The sequence below is a fragment of the Leuresthes tenuis genome, unplaced genomic scaffold (genome assembly GCF_036924035.1).
Source record: "Leuresthes tenuis unplaced genomic scaffold, fLeuTen1.0.hap1 SCAF_12, whole genome shotgun sequence".
Lineage (NCBI taxonomy): Eukaryota > Metazoa > Chordata > Actinopteri > Atheriniformes > Atherinopsidae > Leuresthes > Leuresthes tenuis.
The window spans coordinates 28,317,552-28,335,606 of NW_027325366.1; the positions used below are offsets into that span (position 1 = coordinate 28,317,552).

General features: G+C 42.1%; 1 protein-coding gene across 10 annotated transcripts in view; it reads left to right on the forward strand.

The window, feature by feature from the left end:
• The first annotated feature begins 9,087 nt into the window (after positions 1-9,087).
• The window catches only part of caska (calcium/calmodulin-dependent serine protein kinase a), a 116,637-nt gene continuing 107,669 nt past the window's right edge, over positions 9,088-18,055 (forward strand). For 7 of the 10 annotated variants that reach the window (XM_072397376.1, XM_072397377.1, XM_072397378.1 and 4 more), the window contains exon 1: positions 9,088-9,896. In XM_072397376.1, the coding sequence (XP_072253477.1) occupies positions 9,838-9,896 (59 nt within the window). In that variant the 5' untranslated portion in view covers positions 9,088-9,837. The remainder of the gene's footprint in view (positions 9,897-18,055) is intronic. The other 3 variants (XM_072397380.1, XM_072397383.1, XM_072397384.1) reach the window with 1 other exon arrangement.

Below are 18,055 nucleotides of genomic sequence, written 5' to 3' on the forward strand. Positions count from 1 at the left end.
ACACCGCGTCACTTTTACTCAATCAGTGTGTCAGCACCTCACAGGCAGGACGTGTGGGCGTGTGACTGCCAGCTCTTCTACTGTGCTTTCGTTTAACCCACTACCCCCACGCTGACATAAAGACCTTTAAGGAAGTTGTCAAAAATCACTGCTCAGAACACACCTGCTGTTAGGATAAAAATGTGCAGGCACAGACTGAAAAATCTCCTCAGTCCATCATGAGTAAGTCTGAGGGAAACTGAACAGGAGAATGAAACCACAGGGTTTTGAGCCTTCCAGTACTCAGCTGTTCTTCTGTCTTTGTGACAGAATTTAAACTAATTACTACAGTAATTTATCAAGTTTCATAAACAAACTTCTAAACTGAAGTTTCTTTAACTAAAAGACAAAGAAAAATGTTTTTCTTGTGGACTCAAACAGTGAGACGGCTTGTGTTTTCAGAACAAACCTTTTGTCATTCATCTCATTCCTTGTCTTCAGCCTCCCAACCATCTCTGATAAGCGCTCTGCAGACGTTACCTCTGCTGCAGTCAGCTTGACAGATGAGCTTCCTGTTTCTTTTACTCCAACACACACACAAATGAGTGGAGAGACACGCACAAACACACACCTCGGCTTTCATTCATAGTGTCAGCCCCACAGCTAACCAAATTATTCATCCATTCTGCGGGACGTGAAGTCCATTGATCGAGCTCATGTTATCCAGCATTGATTTCTGCTTTGTTAATAACATTAACGGAGCCACTAGTCAGCGTGAGGACAGGTCTCTGTACCAGGGAGACTTATAGTGATCAGTTCTGGTGCATTTTTGTTTTCCCCAGAGACAAACAAGACGGAGCATAATAAGTCCCAACAATGTTAAAGAAAGCTTGTCTATTGATGACCACTTGTAAGCTTTGAGTCAGTGCAATAGCAACACTTGTTGACATTTGTCTGCACAGAGATAACTGTTCAACTGTCCTATTCTGGACATGCATGCTGGAATTTGGCAAAAACACCAGCCTATTGCCTATTTATTTCTGCCTATCTTTTTTTTTCTTTGGGGGGGGGGGGTTTAACACAAATACCATTTAAACTTAGATAACCACACAAGTGCTTGGCACTGAGCCATCAGCTGAGAGGACTGCTGGGCAGAGTCATTATATTACAGCAAAGACACAGGCACCTACTAAATGGATTCCTGCAGCAAAACGATAACTATACACAGTATTTTTCCTGAAAACCTCCTGGTGGGGAAGTTCAGTTTACTCTGCTCTTGAAATATGGAACAGGCTTCGCTTTAGACTCAGTCAGGGCCAAGACATAATACTTAATAGAGAATATCACTAAACAGCACTGCTATGATCTGTATGTGATGATGTGTACCAGAGTAGGCTGGATGGAGTGAATCACACATCAGAGGCAGTTGGCTGTGATGGGCTTTTTAAAGACAAATGTACTGAGGAAATGGAGTTGTCTCTGAAGCAAGTAAAATACACAGATCAGCCACAACATAAAGACAACCTGCCAAAAAAGCCCTGACCCAGTGAAGCATGGACTCCACCAGACTTCAGAAGGTCTGTTCTCATACCTGGCATTGAGCCAGTAGTGGCAGCTTGATGCCACCTCTTCCTCTCCTGAATTCAATCCTGGTGAGCTCTGTTCCTTAACAGCTTCCCATCAACAGAAACAAAAATCCATCGCCATGACAGTTCCTTTAGGACCTGTAAGGTGCGAGGAGGGATCTCCATGGTCCTACATTTGTCTCAATATGCCCTCTGCTGTCTTGTTCTCATCCCCAGGCCTCCATACACCTGTTTTCTGTTAATCACTCACCTGTTGGTACTTTGATTATCAACCCTCCCAATATTAATAGCTCAGTCAGTCCTACAGAAACTTAATTTTCCTTTGCAAACACAATGAACAAAAGGACTTCTTAATGCTGCTGTCAGATTTCCCCGTGCTCATGTGAAACTTGATTCCTGTATATTCATAAAGAAGCATGTCTGCTGTTCATATGGACCTCTGCAGCTGTTCACATCTGAAGCTAAATGAAGGCTTTACTGCTCTGGCTCAGTTTAAAGTCTCTCAAGTAATTTCCAACAACAGCAGGCAACTGATTTTTAACAGAAACACTCTGACAAACTGGATCATACGGTGCACATTGAGCATCAAACAGCAGACAGAAAAATGTAGGGACAAGTCAATGAACAAATTAGTGAGTTTAGAAGCTAAACGAGTCCCATGGAGCTGGTGGAAACCCAATGGGTCTTCCAGGAATAGTCTGGTTAAAATAAATGCTTTTTCAGCTTTTTTAAAAATGATTTTATTCCAGTGTTTCATTAATTCATTTCCAAACAATTCATCATTCAATAAAAAAAAGCCCAACAAATCCTGGCATTTTTATCTTGGGAGCGGTCAAGAAAAAAGAAAAATCTATTGATGGAAAACCTGGTTATTTAGAATATTCTCGTGGTCAATTGACCTAATTTGTTAGGCACATAATGTCACTGAAATTAGACCTGATTAATGAAGCAACTCGAGACCATAACACTGTCCCCACAGAGTAAATCTGAACTAATCAGAGTATATTACCTTTCTGCCATCACTTCAGAGTCTAATCTTTATATTCCCCAGCAAATTGAGGCCCACTTTTCTGTAAGCCTCACTGATAAGTGATTTTCTTAAGGCTACACAGCCATTTATCCTATTGGGTTATTTTCTAGCTGTTTGTGTGGAAATGACCTTACATTCACAATCAAACATTGCTGTGACTTCTGTTGTTGATTTCTCTTCATTTGATTTCACCGAATGCTTCAGTGAAACTTCAATCCCTTTAAGATTTTCTTTCTTTTTTTAAGCTGATGGTTCATAACCATCTGTCCAGGTTTTAACAATGCATTGGACAGCTCTTTACTCAATATCGGTAGTTTAAACAATCCCCCGAGTTGTTCTGTTTTTAACTGTTGCAGACCAATAATTTGAACCTCCTGAGACAGAGTAACATCTTTTCCATGACATGCATTCTCTATTTCCAAGCTTTTGAAAAAGCGTCAGTATATAACTGCAAAGCAATGGATTGGCTATGACCTGAGTGTTTTTAATATTGCAATTCTAATCAATAGTAACACCCCAGGATAAGAGTTGTCATCTCCCTCCATTAGAAAACATTTTCTTTTATGCCCACTTCATGACTGTAAGGCTTTTTGTTGCATGAAAATAGCTTCAGAACTTTTGTAATCACAGTAATGTTTTTTTGTTCATGTAATAATTAGAATTTTATTCTGTTTTCTGTCAGTCCAAATAAAAATTGAAATATTAGATATACTCCAAATCGCAATAATTCCCTTATATTGGTGTAGAAAAAAGCCTGGAATAAAGCTAAAACCTGCATAAGGACTATCAGCTTTATTGTTTTGCCTCAGGTTAGATTTCACTGAGAATAAATCTCAGCTGTACAAATTCTGATCTGATCGTGCTTTCCAACAAATAATAACCAAACCACATAACATATCAACTTTAAAGGTTATGCCAGTGCTGAGATCACAGTACTTTGTTTGGCCCCACGCAGTTTTTAGGAAACAACATATTCTTCATTTTAAAAAATGTTACCAATGAAGAGGATTTATTTCCACATTTTGCTTAACTTATAAAAGGTATTTTGACTCTGTTTTAGTGAAAGTAACATTCGATATCCTTTTGACGTGAGTCTATGACTCATAATACACTGAATAAGCAACCTGTCATAGAGTGATATTTCACAGCTACATACAAACTGATTTACTGTCAAAAAATAAACTGCATTTGTGGCTCATGTTGACGAAGGGAGCATAGGTACTCATGAAAGATTAAATGTAACCACACAGACAGTGCACAGAGCAGATCCTGTGCCCTACCTAATGTGATTGAAAAGAGAATGTCAGTGTTAACTGGGACCATGTCGCTCTGATGGCCTCATTGAAATGTCCAAGCTTTCAGATGCTCTGACACAATCTGTGATCATCCTTCGTCTTCCACATCAAAGGAATCATATAATCCCACAAAGATCACACACTGTAGTTTTTTAACGTGCCAGCACTCGTACTCATGTTACTTCATTCAGAAGTGCTGTGGAAGAAGCCCACCGGGAGAGCTCTCCAGTTTAGTTACACATTTTGAGTCAGTAGCAGAACTCTCAGAGCTCCTGTTGCACTGTGAATGTAAACTAAGGACAGAAAACCAACTGACTTCAGTTTTCTGGAGATGACTGATCATTTCTAAGACGTCTGTGAGGAGTCTCAGCTTTGGTTACACTGAATTGTCAGAAGCACTTCAGCTCTGCGTCACAGTCATCAGCAACATGACCTATACACTGGAGCATAACTGATGGCCAGATGGCCCCTTACAAGGAGGGATTTCAGTGGAAAGTGTTTGGTGTGAGTAAGAAAGCACCTTAGTCAACAACTGTTCATACATAACAAACAGCAGTTATGTCTGAGTGAGATGTTGCAATTCGTCACTGTTTAAAGCTTGTGGCAAAACCAGAAAAACAAACTGAATCTGATAAACGGTGAATAATGGGCTTGTGGGTCATTGACCTTATGAGCAGCGCTTGTGCAGCCTAGCTTTGTACTGAACTGAAATGATGATAATAACGTTGAACACTCAGGGATCTGGCTAAGCATAGAAACTACAGCCAGAGACAACAGTGTCTTGCAGAAACATTCGCTCCCTTCAGTATTGTTTCTATTTTGTTTCCATGGAATTAAACGAATTTTCACAGCGGTGTGTATAATTTCATAAACACAGCATGTCTAAAATTTGAAGGAACAAAACTTTAACTGTAAAACAAATAAAGAACATGACAACAAAAAACAAAGACACATTTATCCATTGGGGTTTTTGCTCATTTCTCTGGACAAAACTACTCCAACACCTTGAAGATGGATGACTTCTGCTTGTTCAGCAAGTTTTAAGTCATGCCACAGATAGCCAATCGGATTTGACAAGGACCTAAATGTGGCCCTTTAGGCCATTCCAGTGTTGCTTTAACAGTGTTCTCAGGGTATTGTTATGCTGAAAGGTAAACCTCCATCATATTTAGATCATATTTAGCACCATGCACTTCTTTTTAAATTCTGTCCAATTTCCATGGTTTCCTGGATCTGTGGCGCTTTTTGTTGAGGAATAAATAAGTTAAGTTCACCATCAACCTCCTTTTGTCATCTGCTGGTCTGCATTTGGGTCCTACATCATCATCTTCCCACCAAACTGTAGCACAAACGGGATTTATAGAGGCTGTTCTGGGCAGGGTGTCTAAACAGAAGCTGCTTATAATAAAGCACCTGACAGTGTTCATGGATGTAGCTGTAAACTGAAAGTAGACTGTCAGTCGTAAATGCTGCTCTATGCATTTTGTCAGGAAGCATTTCGAGATGCTGGCTAGTAACACTGAAACATAAAACTTTGGGAAAATTAGAAAAACATTATCCTCGTGTAGCTCCACTCCTGCGTTTCCTTCACACCCACCCTCAGCAGACTAAACGCTACACTGGAATTGAAAGTTTTATTTGGTCTGGTTGTTCTCCATACCCCAGCTCCCTGACCCAGACATAAGTGGTTCTTTGCTCTGGACCAGGAAATAGCTGGTGCTGGTGCAGCACCAGTTTTGCTGGCCTTTACCCAGATCTTGAGTGATATAAGCAAAACAAAAGCACTGGTTACAAGTTAGGCAGTGGTTCCAAACCAGCATTGGAACTAGCATTTTGTGGAAAGGGTCCAGATAAACGGATAAAATTTGCAAGGCACTGTATGAGTGGTTAAATGTGGCTTGTACGTTGAAGAAGTCTGAGTAGTTATAAAGACAACAACCTCCAACCTCTCCAGCCATGATGAACAAAACATATTCAAGGAAGCTTGTGAAACTGTAATGAAACTTAATCTCTTGATTTGTGCCCTGAGACAGGATTTTCTCTCTTTTTTTGTTTAATAGACATTTTAAAAAAAACATAGAAAACTGTACTTATAGCTCCAGAGCTGGAAGCATACATCCAGCATTTTTAAGCTTGACCACGGAGGTTTGAGCAAACAAACATTAACAGTTGCTTTGTTTTATGGAGCTACAACACTAAAATGCACAGATATTTTGCCTGGGAGAGTCTTTACACAGACGCAGACATACAACATTGTCTTTAAAGTGCTGCACATTGTAAGACAACTGCTTTACGTGTCGTTTGCAGTGAGGGATGTGTTTAATAGTCTACATGCCTACCATACTACAGCCCCTATATCACCAGAGAAGCAATCTACTCTTTGGTTTGAGATTTGTGACAGGGGGCTAAGAACATCAGGTAAGCACACACACACCACTGCCTCTCCAGCTGAGTCTAGAAGGGTGTGTTTGTTAGAGATAAGATTTTCTCTGATGTCCTGATTTCTCTTAGTTCTAAGCCAAATATGCCCCCCGCTCACCACCTCACAACCTTCGCACACACAACCTCCCATCATCAGCAAGGGCACTGATTTTATTGAGGTTTCAAATGGACCAAATAAAGGATTGTTGTGCTACATAAGCATCCACATATCAAGGGAGGAAAACAGCACCTTCAGAATCTGCTGTGGGGCTTAACTAATTACTCCAGATCATTTTAGTTGAAAAACCATAAATAAAAGAACATGCTCATCATCTTGGGTTTACTAACTCTGCTTAATTATTCACTTGGCATTAATTAGGCAATCATCTGGCAATGTGTTTAACCCACCAGAGCCTATAAAATATGAACAGACAGCACTTCTCTGAATGTTGTGCCCACATGTCAACACTAGCTCTGTTTTAGGTTGTATTTTAGGTGCCTATAACACTGCTTTTGAAGACAGGAATCGGCTCCAGGGGCATTACACTAGAATCCTAAGAGGTGCTGAGAGAGGATGGAGGAAAAAACTGATTGTTTTAGTTTTTTATCATCTCTAAACAACGCTGAGATTGAATCTACTCCTATTAGAAGCTGTCCTCATATGGCGTTTCTGCCTTTAAGGTAGTGAAAGTAAATGCAATGGATAGTAAAAGATGTGAATGCTGTTGACCAGTAGGCTGCCTCTGTCTATGAAATATGTATTTGTGCTTTAACAAGGGAAGAAAATGACACTGTGAATGACTATAATGCAAGAATCAGTGTCCAGTGCCAATATTGTCTTCTCACTTGTCTCATCAAAGCCAAACCATAGACTACACCATTCATTTTGCAAGACAATCTACCGTGAATAGGGAGTTTCCCACATTTCATCAACCTTACTAGTCAAATATTATCATGCAGCAGCAAATGAGCAACAAGGTTCAACAAATGTTCCTTTAGATAAGTTGGGTCAAACAAGATGGACCTTCACTGAATGATGTAGTTTAATCCTTGGCTATAAAACCTGTGTGCAACGGTTGTGAGGGTGTGACGGAGAGGGGGGTCAGGTTGAGACATAGTTGCTGTTCCTGACAAACCTGTTGCCAGCAACCTTGCTACTGGTAAGCTTGTTGTACATAGCCTGTGATTCAAAGTGAAAAAGAAATCTGAGCCCTGGAAAATGACTGTTGGCTTCTGTTTGCTTCATCATTATTATGCTGCTGGTTTCTCATGGCTGGATAACCTTGAAAAGTAGTCCAAGTTTCCCCTTGCAAATCTCAAAGGCTCACTGAATATCACACTGTCAGATATATGGAGTCCAAAACAAAATGCCAAGGTTGTGTTTTTTTTTTTTTAGTTTTTGAGTTGGCAGTGATTCAGACCCCAAAATGTATACATTTAAGCACAGAAAATAAAGTCTTTTTCCACAATAGATCCTGTTTAAGACCCAGTAGGAATCAGATTCTTTAAGAACGAGATAAAACTTTGGAACTAAAGTAGGGACTAATGTGTTTTTTATATGACTGTACAAAAAAAATAAGTAGTCACCAGCTTTGAAAAGTTAAATCAGTGCCTTAGTAATGCAGTACCACTGGTGGCAACTACGTGTTAGCTCCGATTGACTCCCATTCAAAAAACGTTTAACCTCTCATCATAAAATCATATTTCAATAAGTCACTAAATAATTATACGATTGAACAGATATGAAGTTTTACAGTCAAGTACCACTCTGCTCAACCTGCTTGTCCAATAAGGGTAAACCAATATAAAATGTGAATTTGGCTTGTTTAGACATTATAATGCATTCCTGCTTTTTCTGAGGCTGTATTTCTTGTCTCAATTCTAACTTCTAACTAAAATCACATCTCAGTTCATTTTAACTCTTCACATCAAAATGCAACATCAACACATTAAAAAACGTGTTACTTATGAGTTTCAAAGGTAAAACATGTATTTATTATAGTGACTTAGAAAATAAATCCACTGCTGAATGCATCTGGATGTTGTTTGTTTATTTCAATGAATTATTCAAAAAGGGAGCTGGATTTTGGTTGATCAGATCTTGCATTTAAAGGTGCGACTAATATACGACTTATGTAAAGTCCATCTTAACCTTTTAGGCCATTCTTGCTTCCTTCGCTTCTATTTGATGGGAATGGGAGAGCAGTCCTTCCAAGATGGTGCTTCCCCACCGCATGCATTATATAGACTGAAGTACGTTCACGTCCTTTAAGTGGCCATATCCATCTCTTATTTACAGTCTACACCTTTGTCAAACTAACAATTAAAAACCTGAAACATAACTTAACAGTTATATGCAACTGATATAAACTACAAGTTCTAACAATGAGCGAAAAATAACCACGTGTTTGGTATAATTAGTCATGTTCTGATTGACAATTCACAATTAAAATCTTTAAAATCCAAGTCAGGTATGTACTGTTACAAATAACTTAACAGCTTAATAGGAGTAGTTCCTAACGTTTACGTACATTTTAATTGATTACCCCCCCACCCCCTCGCTTCCGGGAGGGAACTCCACTTCATTCCTATTCATTGATAAAGTCATAGGGAAACTGCGGCTTTGCTGAGACCTTTATAGCGCCACCGCTCCGCCATATTGGCTCAAAGCCTGAAGCCTGTGTATAGAAGCCAGTAACAGACAGTCGCCAAAATGGAGGACAACGGTACAGTTTCATAACTCATGAGTAGGAGGAGCTAGGATTTTTGGAAGCTCAGTGTAGCTGCGCGTCCGAGCATACTGGCGACAGCGTAATAAAAGGTAAACCAACGGCCGGAAAGTAGTGCCGAGCCGAGGGGGAAGAGGCTGGGAGAGACGTCCCTGAATTGTTGGCTCCAGAATACTTGAACCCGGCAATTAGTTATACGACGAGTGAATCGTGTGTGCATCTCCGATAATACTAACTCGTAGCTTTTTGGAGATGTGAAGAGCTCTGTGACCCACCTGGATCAACCCCGTGCTGATGTACAACACTGTCCGCGGGGTCTGTTGGGGCATTTCATCCGCTGTGAGCTCAACATTCAAGCCCGTTCAACAGTCTGAGGGAGCGGACACAGCGGAGGAGTAGTTTTTAAAGACTGACAGCTACGTGAGCTTCTCTGTTTTAAGACGGGAGTTGCGATACCGGGAAGCTTTGGGAAAGGCGGGGCCGAACCGGTGAGCTCTCAAACTGGATCGCTGAGCTCCCCCCCCCCCTGTGCCGTTTCCCCCACAGCGACGCAGCGTTATTTTTTTTTGGTGGGGAGGCGGGGGGTCGACGAAGGAGGCAACAACTGGGAATAAGAAACCTTTCTTTTGCAACTCTTTTCTGGCTACCCTGCTGGCTACAGGAGAGGTGCCTTGTCAGTTATTCCTGTCAAACGGTCAGCTGCTCGTGGCCTTCGTTTTCCCCCCATTTAGGAACATATAATCAGCTTTGGGACGCATATTTTGGGGGGATCATTTATCCCCGGCCGGGGTCGGACCATGGCGGACGACGACATTCTCTTTGAAGATGTTTACGAGCTCTGCGAGGTCATCGGCAAGTAAGTGTTGCATTGCTGGCTTATTTCACTGTTTAAACGGTTCCAACGTTGGGCTTTCTAATTAGCCCCTCCTGGGGTTTTGTCACGCGCGCATGTGCACGCTCACTCAAGCGCTAAAAACGTGTAGGAACTATGTGTTATTGTGGTTATTCTAATGGATTTTTCGAAAAAAATGTGACACTCTTTCTAACTATAATTTCCACAAAAGTGTAGGCCTTTTCCATAAACACCTAAATACAGGAGTTGTGTCGCTTTTCCTGAAGGCAAAGACACACAACACCGTTACATTCCAAGTTTTATCGCTTTAGTACAACATGCATGTATGACCCGTCGTTACAGTCGCGGTATTTGTCATCTTCCCGCATGGTTTGCGTGTTACAGTCGCCCAGACATACATTACCTGGCATAGTTCCGTGTTCTTTGATCCAGTGGCAGTTGGCAACTCGCTGCAGAGATTAAAGGGCAGGGCACAGACCATCATGACTCAGGCACACTGCACATCTGGTCTTCATTAGTTACTGGAGGTCTAATCCAGACTTCTTGGAGTGATGTTCCCTGTATGGGGAACATGATTGCTATATTTTTGGGAATGTTTTGGCACAGCAAAAACCCTAAAAAAATCTAGCATGCTTTGTGGAATAAGAGTGTTCTTTCAAGAATGCATTGCATCCTCTGTTACTGTTGCTGCTGCGATTTAACAAGCACCGATGAGCGACAAGAAGACTGGAAAATGCACCTACTGAGTTGTGTGTGCGTGTGTTAGTGAGTGTGTGCTGTGTTGTTACTACTCCCTTTTGTAATCCCGTATTAGACATCAGGACAGTAACAAAGCTTGGCATATCAATAGAATTAATCCCTGTAATTATAATCCATTGCAACCACATAGATAGTTGTGATGTCTGCGTGCCAGTGTTCCCATGCTGCTTCTTTGATGTTGATTAAAAACCAGGAGTAGTAGCAGCAGGTCCAGTTGTGTGGCTTTGTTCTGCTGCAGTATGCTCACCACACCTGGGACTTCCCAGCTTGGTGCTTCATGAAGGAACAGAGGATGAGAAGAGGAGGTGCATGCTGAGAGGGACAGTCACTGTTCTGATGAGTGGTGCATATCTATTCATGGGATCTTTTTCTCAGACTGGCGAATGATTAACAAAGGGTGTCATCCAAACTGCTGGTCTTGAGTGAAGCAGTTTGGTGGGCGTGTTAACGCAAGCTTCACCTGAATCAGGAGCTTGCTTGGCCTGACAGATAGACGGGCAGTCCGAGCAGGCTGACTAGTTCTGGGACTTCCCTGCTGTGTCACAGAGATTTTTGACAGTCTGACAGGGCGATAAGACCTGTAACACATCGTACATGTTTAGACAAGCCTGAAAACGTTGTGCGTTCTATTTATCCCACACATTCACAAGCAATTCCTTTTTCTCTCATTCAAACGCTCACAAGCACGGGACCAAATAAATCCTGCTGCTCTATCTGATCTCCGTCCTTTATAATGTAAAAGCATAATAATAGCCGTTTTAAAAGAAAGCCCTCAACCAAAGATCCAGAGGTGCAGCCACAAATAAACACACTTGGTTCCCGAATCCCAGCTTCGCTCGTGGTATTTGTGTCTGTGATTTACAGTGTGCGGGGAGCGAGAGCAGCCTTTTATCGGCTAACCTGCTGTTCTGTGTGGAGAGCAGCTGCAGCTTCTTTCAACACTCCACTGAAGAACCAGTCGTGACCTGTGATCCAGAAACGGGTCAGATGGAACCAAATGGAGTCAGGAAAGGCATTACTTTAAAAGCCCAACATGCTGGATGTTACTTAGGCGTGTGTGTTCTGTGGGGTTAGGGACATGTCTCGGAAAGCCGCTGTGTGAGCTGGACTTAAGAAGGGCCTTCTGAAACAGAATTCAGTTATGTATCATTTCATTGCTCTTGTATTTTTAAAGCTTCAACCTCAGACAAAAGCCTGTCTGTCACCCACGCGTGTGTTGTGTACATGTGTCATGTTGTTCGATGGGATGTCACCCGTCATGCCACTGAGTCCTGAGGCGCCAAAACAAGAGGACAGGGTGGCAAAAAGGAAATGGAGATGTTAGTGGCAAGAAGCACACAGTAAATCTGGAAGGAGAAAAAGTGAGGTTGCACTGGAGATGGGATGACCGAGGTCAGGGCCACAGTAGACGGAAACAGTCCATTAGTTTGACTCACACATTAGGAGACATCCCGTGCCTTCAGGCCGTGCACTTTCCTACTTCATCCTCAGAAATAAGTTGTTCGTGTGCCTGTGTTTCTTACAGCAGTGGAGACAGCGCAGCTCTCTACATAAAGACAAGGACTGTGTTTGTTTTTCATAATCTTTGCAGCTCTGGAGCCAGAACCTCACGCTGTCCGAGGTTTGATTTGGGTGTAGCATCGCAGTGTTTTCCACTGTGTTAACGGTACCGATGCAGTCACTGGCCATTGAGTTTATGCAGCCATCCACAGGGTCATGTGCTGATATCTTGTGTGTTAATGAAGTCAGAAAGGAGAGTTCATCCAGCCCAGATGAATGCTTCCATGACTCCCCTGTCCTGAATATTTTGACTGGCTGTAGGTTTAACAGTGGAAATTGTCCTATACATCACTATAGTGCTGATATGCTCCACTGTGAGTAAAATGAATTACCCTCTATTTGCATACCTCATGGCCTAGGAGGACACTCGAGGGTGCTGTACAAAGCCTGAATGTCATTATAACTCTCTGCCCAAGCAGGTTAGTGTATATGTGTGTGTGTGGAGCACGTGTCTCTTTATGCAGCTGTGTGGTCTAGTGTCTTCGTTTTGCAGGAGGTGACAAGGAGGTAAAGCCCGAGGCCCGGCTCCATCTCATGAGCATTCACCTCAGGGAACAAGCTGACATCACCCTGCAGACCACTGGGAATGAAAACCCTTCTAGCTTAGTTTCACTGCTGCCTTTTCATCTCTCGTCCTGTTTTGCTAAGGCGCACCTTTTCTGTGTGTTTATGTTGTCGTTTAAAAAAAAAAAAAAAAAAAAGGTTTTCAATTTGTGTGGTTTATGTACAGGCATTCGTGCCTTAATTAAACATCTGAAACACTGGTCTAGATCAGGACAGGCAGCTCCACTACCAGAGCCAAGTGTCTCACAGAGCTGGCCTGGGGCTTGTTTTGCTAATGGTGGCTGGCTTCTCCTTGCAGATGCCGAGCATTACGAGCCTCATTGTGTATTGATGGCCAGAGGTACTCGAATAATAACCCACCCATCCACCAGAGCCCTGGTTGGTGGGTCAGTAGGTTAAGCATTGCTTTGTTCACTTAGTAGGACACTCTTGATAATAGTATCAGCGTTGTATGGTTTGTTCTCTTGTCCCTTCTGAGTGGTTTTAGACCCAGGATGTTCCTTCTCTAAGTTCTGTTCAGCTACATTATAAATGCCTTCTCACATATGCAGTGAACGTTGACAGATTTGATACTTGTGATGATGCAAGCTTCCATAAAATTCTGCAAATATAATCACCTGAGAGATGATGGAGTAGGCACAAGAAGACAAAGTGGTTGCCACTCCTTTTAACTTTTTTTTAAAAATTCAATCACTTTCAAAGGATTTTCTAGGAGTGCACGGAAGAATCAGCGCCTGCAGCTGTAGTGGGAAGTTAATTGGTTTGCTGAGACCAGTGAATTTCACAACCTCACAAAGGAGCTCCGACACCGACTGTACATCAGCGGTTTCCATTGCTGGGCTGTTTTTTTTTTTTTTTTTGTTTTCAGATATCAGCCATGTTTACAACCAGTTGTTATAGATTTGATGCAAACTTGTGATAATTAGTATGATTTACACGTCTTTGTAGTGTCATCGGGCACCGAGTTTTGCTGAATTTTTCGGTTTAAGTCCAAACTTTGGAATGCAGAACTTTTTAAAATGTGTATGGAAATACGTCATTTGGAAGATAACGGTTCTAAAAGTGATAATTGTCAGATAAAAAAAGGAAGAAAAAAATCAGCGGCGAATCCCCCTTATGTGTGAAGACCCGAATAAATCCATTTTAATTGGGAGACTACGCTACTTACTGAATAACATCTAATTAAGAAGCGCATTGTTCTTGAAAGTGCCAACGATGTGGTGACTGAATGGGGACTTTGGTCCTCATGGGAATACATACATGGCGCTGTCACCAGGGGCTTCGCCTGCACTGTGTGTGCAAGCTGCTCGTATTGTATGATCTCATGCTTTCTGTTGGGGTTTAGAGGAGAAAAATCTGCTGCAAGGCTGCTTTTTGCACGCACAATTACACATAGATGATGTAGCACGGGGATCTGACACTGAACCACTAAAATATTTATCCATCCTCATCAAGCGGGGGAAACACCCCCAGCAGGTTCTAGCATCTCTCTGTGTGTTGCGTTAAGTAAATAAAGCTACATTTGGCGTTGAGTCTCGCATGAACAAGCTCTCTTCTTGTTTACAGCAGCTACTTGTAAAACCAGAGCGTAGTTTCTGTGATATGATTGTTAGTGTTCAGTGTAGTATCGCGTCTGCTCCTCAGGTCAGAAGGAACAAAAAGGCAAATGATTTATTATTATCGTTAATGTTATAATCAGGGAGGGGGGGCTGTATGAGGGAATACATGCAGGAGGGGTTCAGTCCCCAGCCACATGATATTTACAGTGATTTTGGTCGGACTAACGTGTTTACATGTCTTTTGAAAGTGCGGTTTTGATCGGAATAACCTAATTTATTCTTGTGTCATGTAAACATGATGCTGATGAGGGATTTCTGGAGGTGTTTCTGAGCCCATGCAGTGATTTCTTTGTCAGAATCCTTCTAGTCTTTAACGCAGCGCTGCCCGAGGGGCTGAAGATCTAATTTAGATTTTCGACCATGTCCCTCGCGTACAAACATGTTCCCCTTTGACATTATAAACTGTAGATACTGAAACAGTTAAAGTCGCTCCCGCTGACCTGTCGCCAGTGAACCTAATTAGCTGCAGCATGTTCCTCCAGCTGTTTATTTAAAGTATCGCTAACTTTTCCAAGCCTTGTTGCCCCTGTCCACATTTTTGAGACGTGTTGCTGCATTCTCTTTTTTTTTTTTCTTTTTATCCATCCCACACCGGGTCCCAACTTATTTTGGATTGGGATTTGTGCATATTTTCCAGTAAACACTGTTTAATTGCTGTTGCTGTTTAATTTTAAATCAGCCAGCGATGTTTGCTTTGGCACCTCACAGAGAACAGCATAAACAGCTGTTATCCAGGGAACCACTTCTCACGTCTTTGTTTCTGCGACTCTTTAAACTGCAGACAGGTTTTCCTTCTCTGCTGTCCACACCCTTCCTTGATGCTCGTCGAGTAAAGTTTAGTAAAGAGATGTCATCTTTACAAAACAGCATTGCAGATTATACAGATTCTTTTAGGAGGCACAGGTACGTTTTTTTGTGCTTGCGTATAAGTCTGCATGTGAGGCAGAGTTACCAGGGCCACTCTCTGATAAACTCTCAGCTGTTTATCACCATATTAACTCACTAATTCCTAATTTGCTCATCACTCTCCTGTGGCTGGAACTTGGAGTGAAATTTTTCTGGTTGCTCCAAATCTGGCGTGTTGGGTTGTACCTTTTTATGAGAGCATTCACTGTCTAGAAATGCTTTTCAAGATGTTATCTAACTTCCTGGACTGCAGAAGCTTGGATTGTCTCCTCAGGGACGAGAAGCTTGTGTATTTATCCTCATGGGGACTTACATTCAGGAAGGATGACTGATGTTTTTATGAGAGCAGTAATTATTTTCAGTTCATAAAAACTTTTGCACAAGTTCCTGTGCGGTGAGTTAATTATTTTTGTATTGGGTTGGGCTCCATGTTAAATACACATTCGCAGAGATAAGTACAGCGGTCCTAATGGAGTCTAAACTCCCCGCACACTATTTTCAGTGAATCCAGCAGTGTTGGCTTTGTGCCTAAAATGAGAGATAAACTCTCTTTTTGTTTAAAAATCTGACAAAATGAGCAGATTTATTGGTCTAAACAAGCAATCTGACATGTTTACTGACATATAGTTGGGTCGTGATGAAGATGGACGCCTCCTTTTGCAGCCTCTGTTGATGAAAATTTGCTGCAGGGCTGTGAACTGAGCGTGAGACTCGAGTCTTTCAGACACCGTCACACCAATCGTTTGTTTTCTTGTGAAATGATAAACGGCAGATAGGAAACATTTTACTCCCAGCGTTTAATATGCGGTATTGGCTGCGTTGATGGACCCGCGATGGTCTTTGTCAATAACCGTTGCCCTAATTTCTCTGTTGTTGGTGTTAACAGATTGTGTTGTCTGATCTCATAAGCAGCTACGTCACTCACTTTCATCATTTAATAATCTTCTCATTTAGACTATAAACGCTAAGGAAATGGATAAAGAAATAGTCAAAGTGACATATTGAGTCTGATTGGGCAAAAATTAGTACAAACTATAATAGAAGCCCAAACAATGGTGGTGGGAAGTTTGAGAAATTTGAGTTAAATATACTTTATAAACATGCTGATCTATTCAGGCCTTTAGAGAATCGGTCAGCAGTTTAATAAGCTGTGTGACTATGCCAGGTTAACTGTTTTGCATTCATAAAACTGAGTTTTCCTGCCCAAACTGAGCGTTGTTACCAATGACTTCTATTTATCACATGATCAGGATGCACGATGAGATGTAGTGGGGTTCAGGGACCTTTTTTGAAAACACAGGCTTTTTCTTTCTCAAAGAAAACCTCTTCGAGATGGATCCAAAGTCCTGGTTTTCAGTGACTGAATAGAGACCCAAATCTTTGGCAGTGAGAGTTGCAGCAGAGTTTGTAACTCACTTCACCCTTCCTGAGTTTGGCGGGAGGTTTTACATCGCCTGCTCAGTGCTCCTCTGGTTGGCAGCTGCTACATCCGGGTGTTTTACTTCTTCTTCTGGGTGGAAACTTGTAATACGGCATCTCATTTTGACACGTTCAGAATCTCCCACGTCCCCTAATAATCAGATGTTAAAGGCCACGATTTTCAGGCTTTATTATCAGGATTGTGGTTAATTGTGTTTCTGCCAATGGGTTCATCATTTGGACTGTAGAAAAGTGGAGTAGCTGGAGGCTGCTGAAATCAAAGCTGTTCTCGTGCGGAGACAGCCCTCCATGCTCAGCCAGCTGTCCTGTCCGCTGTACCTGCCCTGAGCTGGAAGCAGCCCCTGATGAAGAGCGCTGAAGCGTGGCAGACTGTGCACGCACCAACTGACACAGCTCAACACACACACCCTGTTGTGTCTATGTGGGCACGAGTTTGTGGTCGCAGCAGGTTTCTGTTGGCTAACCAGGCTACAGGCCTTTCATTAATGCATTATTTATGAATTCTCTTCCCACAGAGATGTCATGTATGTGTGTATAATTAGTTTTAACAGTAGGTTTACAGCACGTGGACACAATTCTATAGAGCTGGTGAAGAGCTCTGACTTTTACATGCCCATTTCCTCAGCTCTTTTGGATGAAAATGATGTCACTGCAGACCAAAATTAGCGTAGTTTTTTTAAGCGACTGGTGGTTTTTGGTTTGTCCAAGTCTGAGGATAAAGTTACCAAAAGCTGCTGAGGCAGCCAATGAAATTTTAGTGCTGTTTTTTTTCTCCCTTCCTCTCTTGTTTCCAGTTTATTTTCTTTGCTCCACTGTTGTTGAGTTGGGTCCTTTTCAGTCGGAACCAATTTCCGTGCTGCATGCCAAAACACACAAAGTCACCTGGGCTACAGCTGTGGCCTCCTGGAAAAATATCACCCACCGTGTGACACGCAAAGAAAACACATTTCCACTCCGAGCCTTAAAGAACGTGTCCTGGAGTTTTGTAGCTGCAGCCACGGATATTGTCAACCCACACAGAGCGTTGCAAGTTAGTTGCGGCTGCTTCTCTCAAAAAGGTATTCCCTGCCTGCTCGCAGCAGCCAAAACGGAGGTAGATGTGAAATGACTGGGTTTAATGTTGGACATGTGCTGCCAAAGACAGTCAGTACTGCTTGTAGAGTGTTCAGATGTATAAGGAGAGAGGATAGTAAGAAGCCCCCCCACCCACTAAAGATGGCTTACCGAGATGCTGAAGCATGACGGTCTGCAGAGATAAAGGAGTTCACCTCGTTTCACTTCGTCTTTGTTAGAGAATCAGCTCATTTTGTTCCT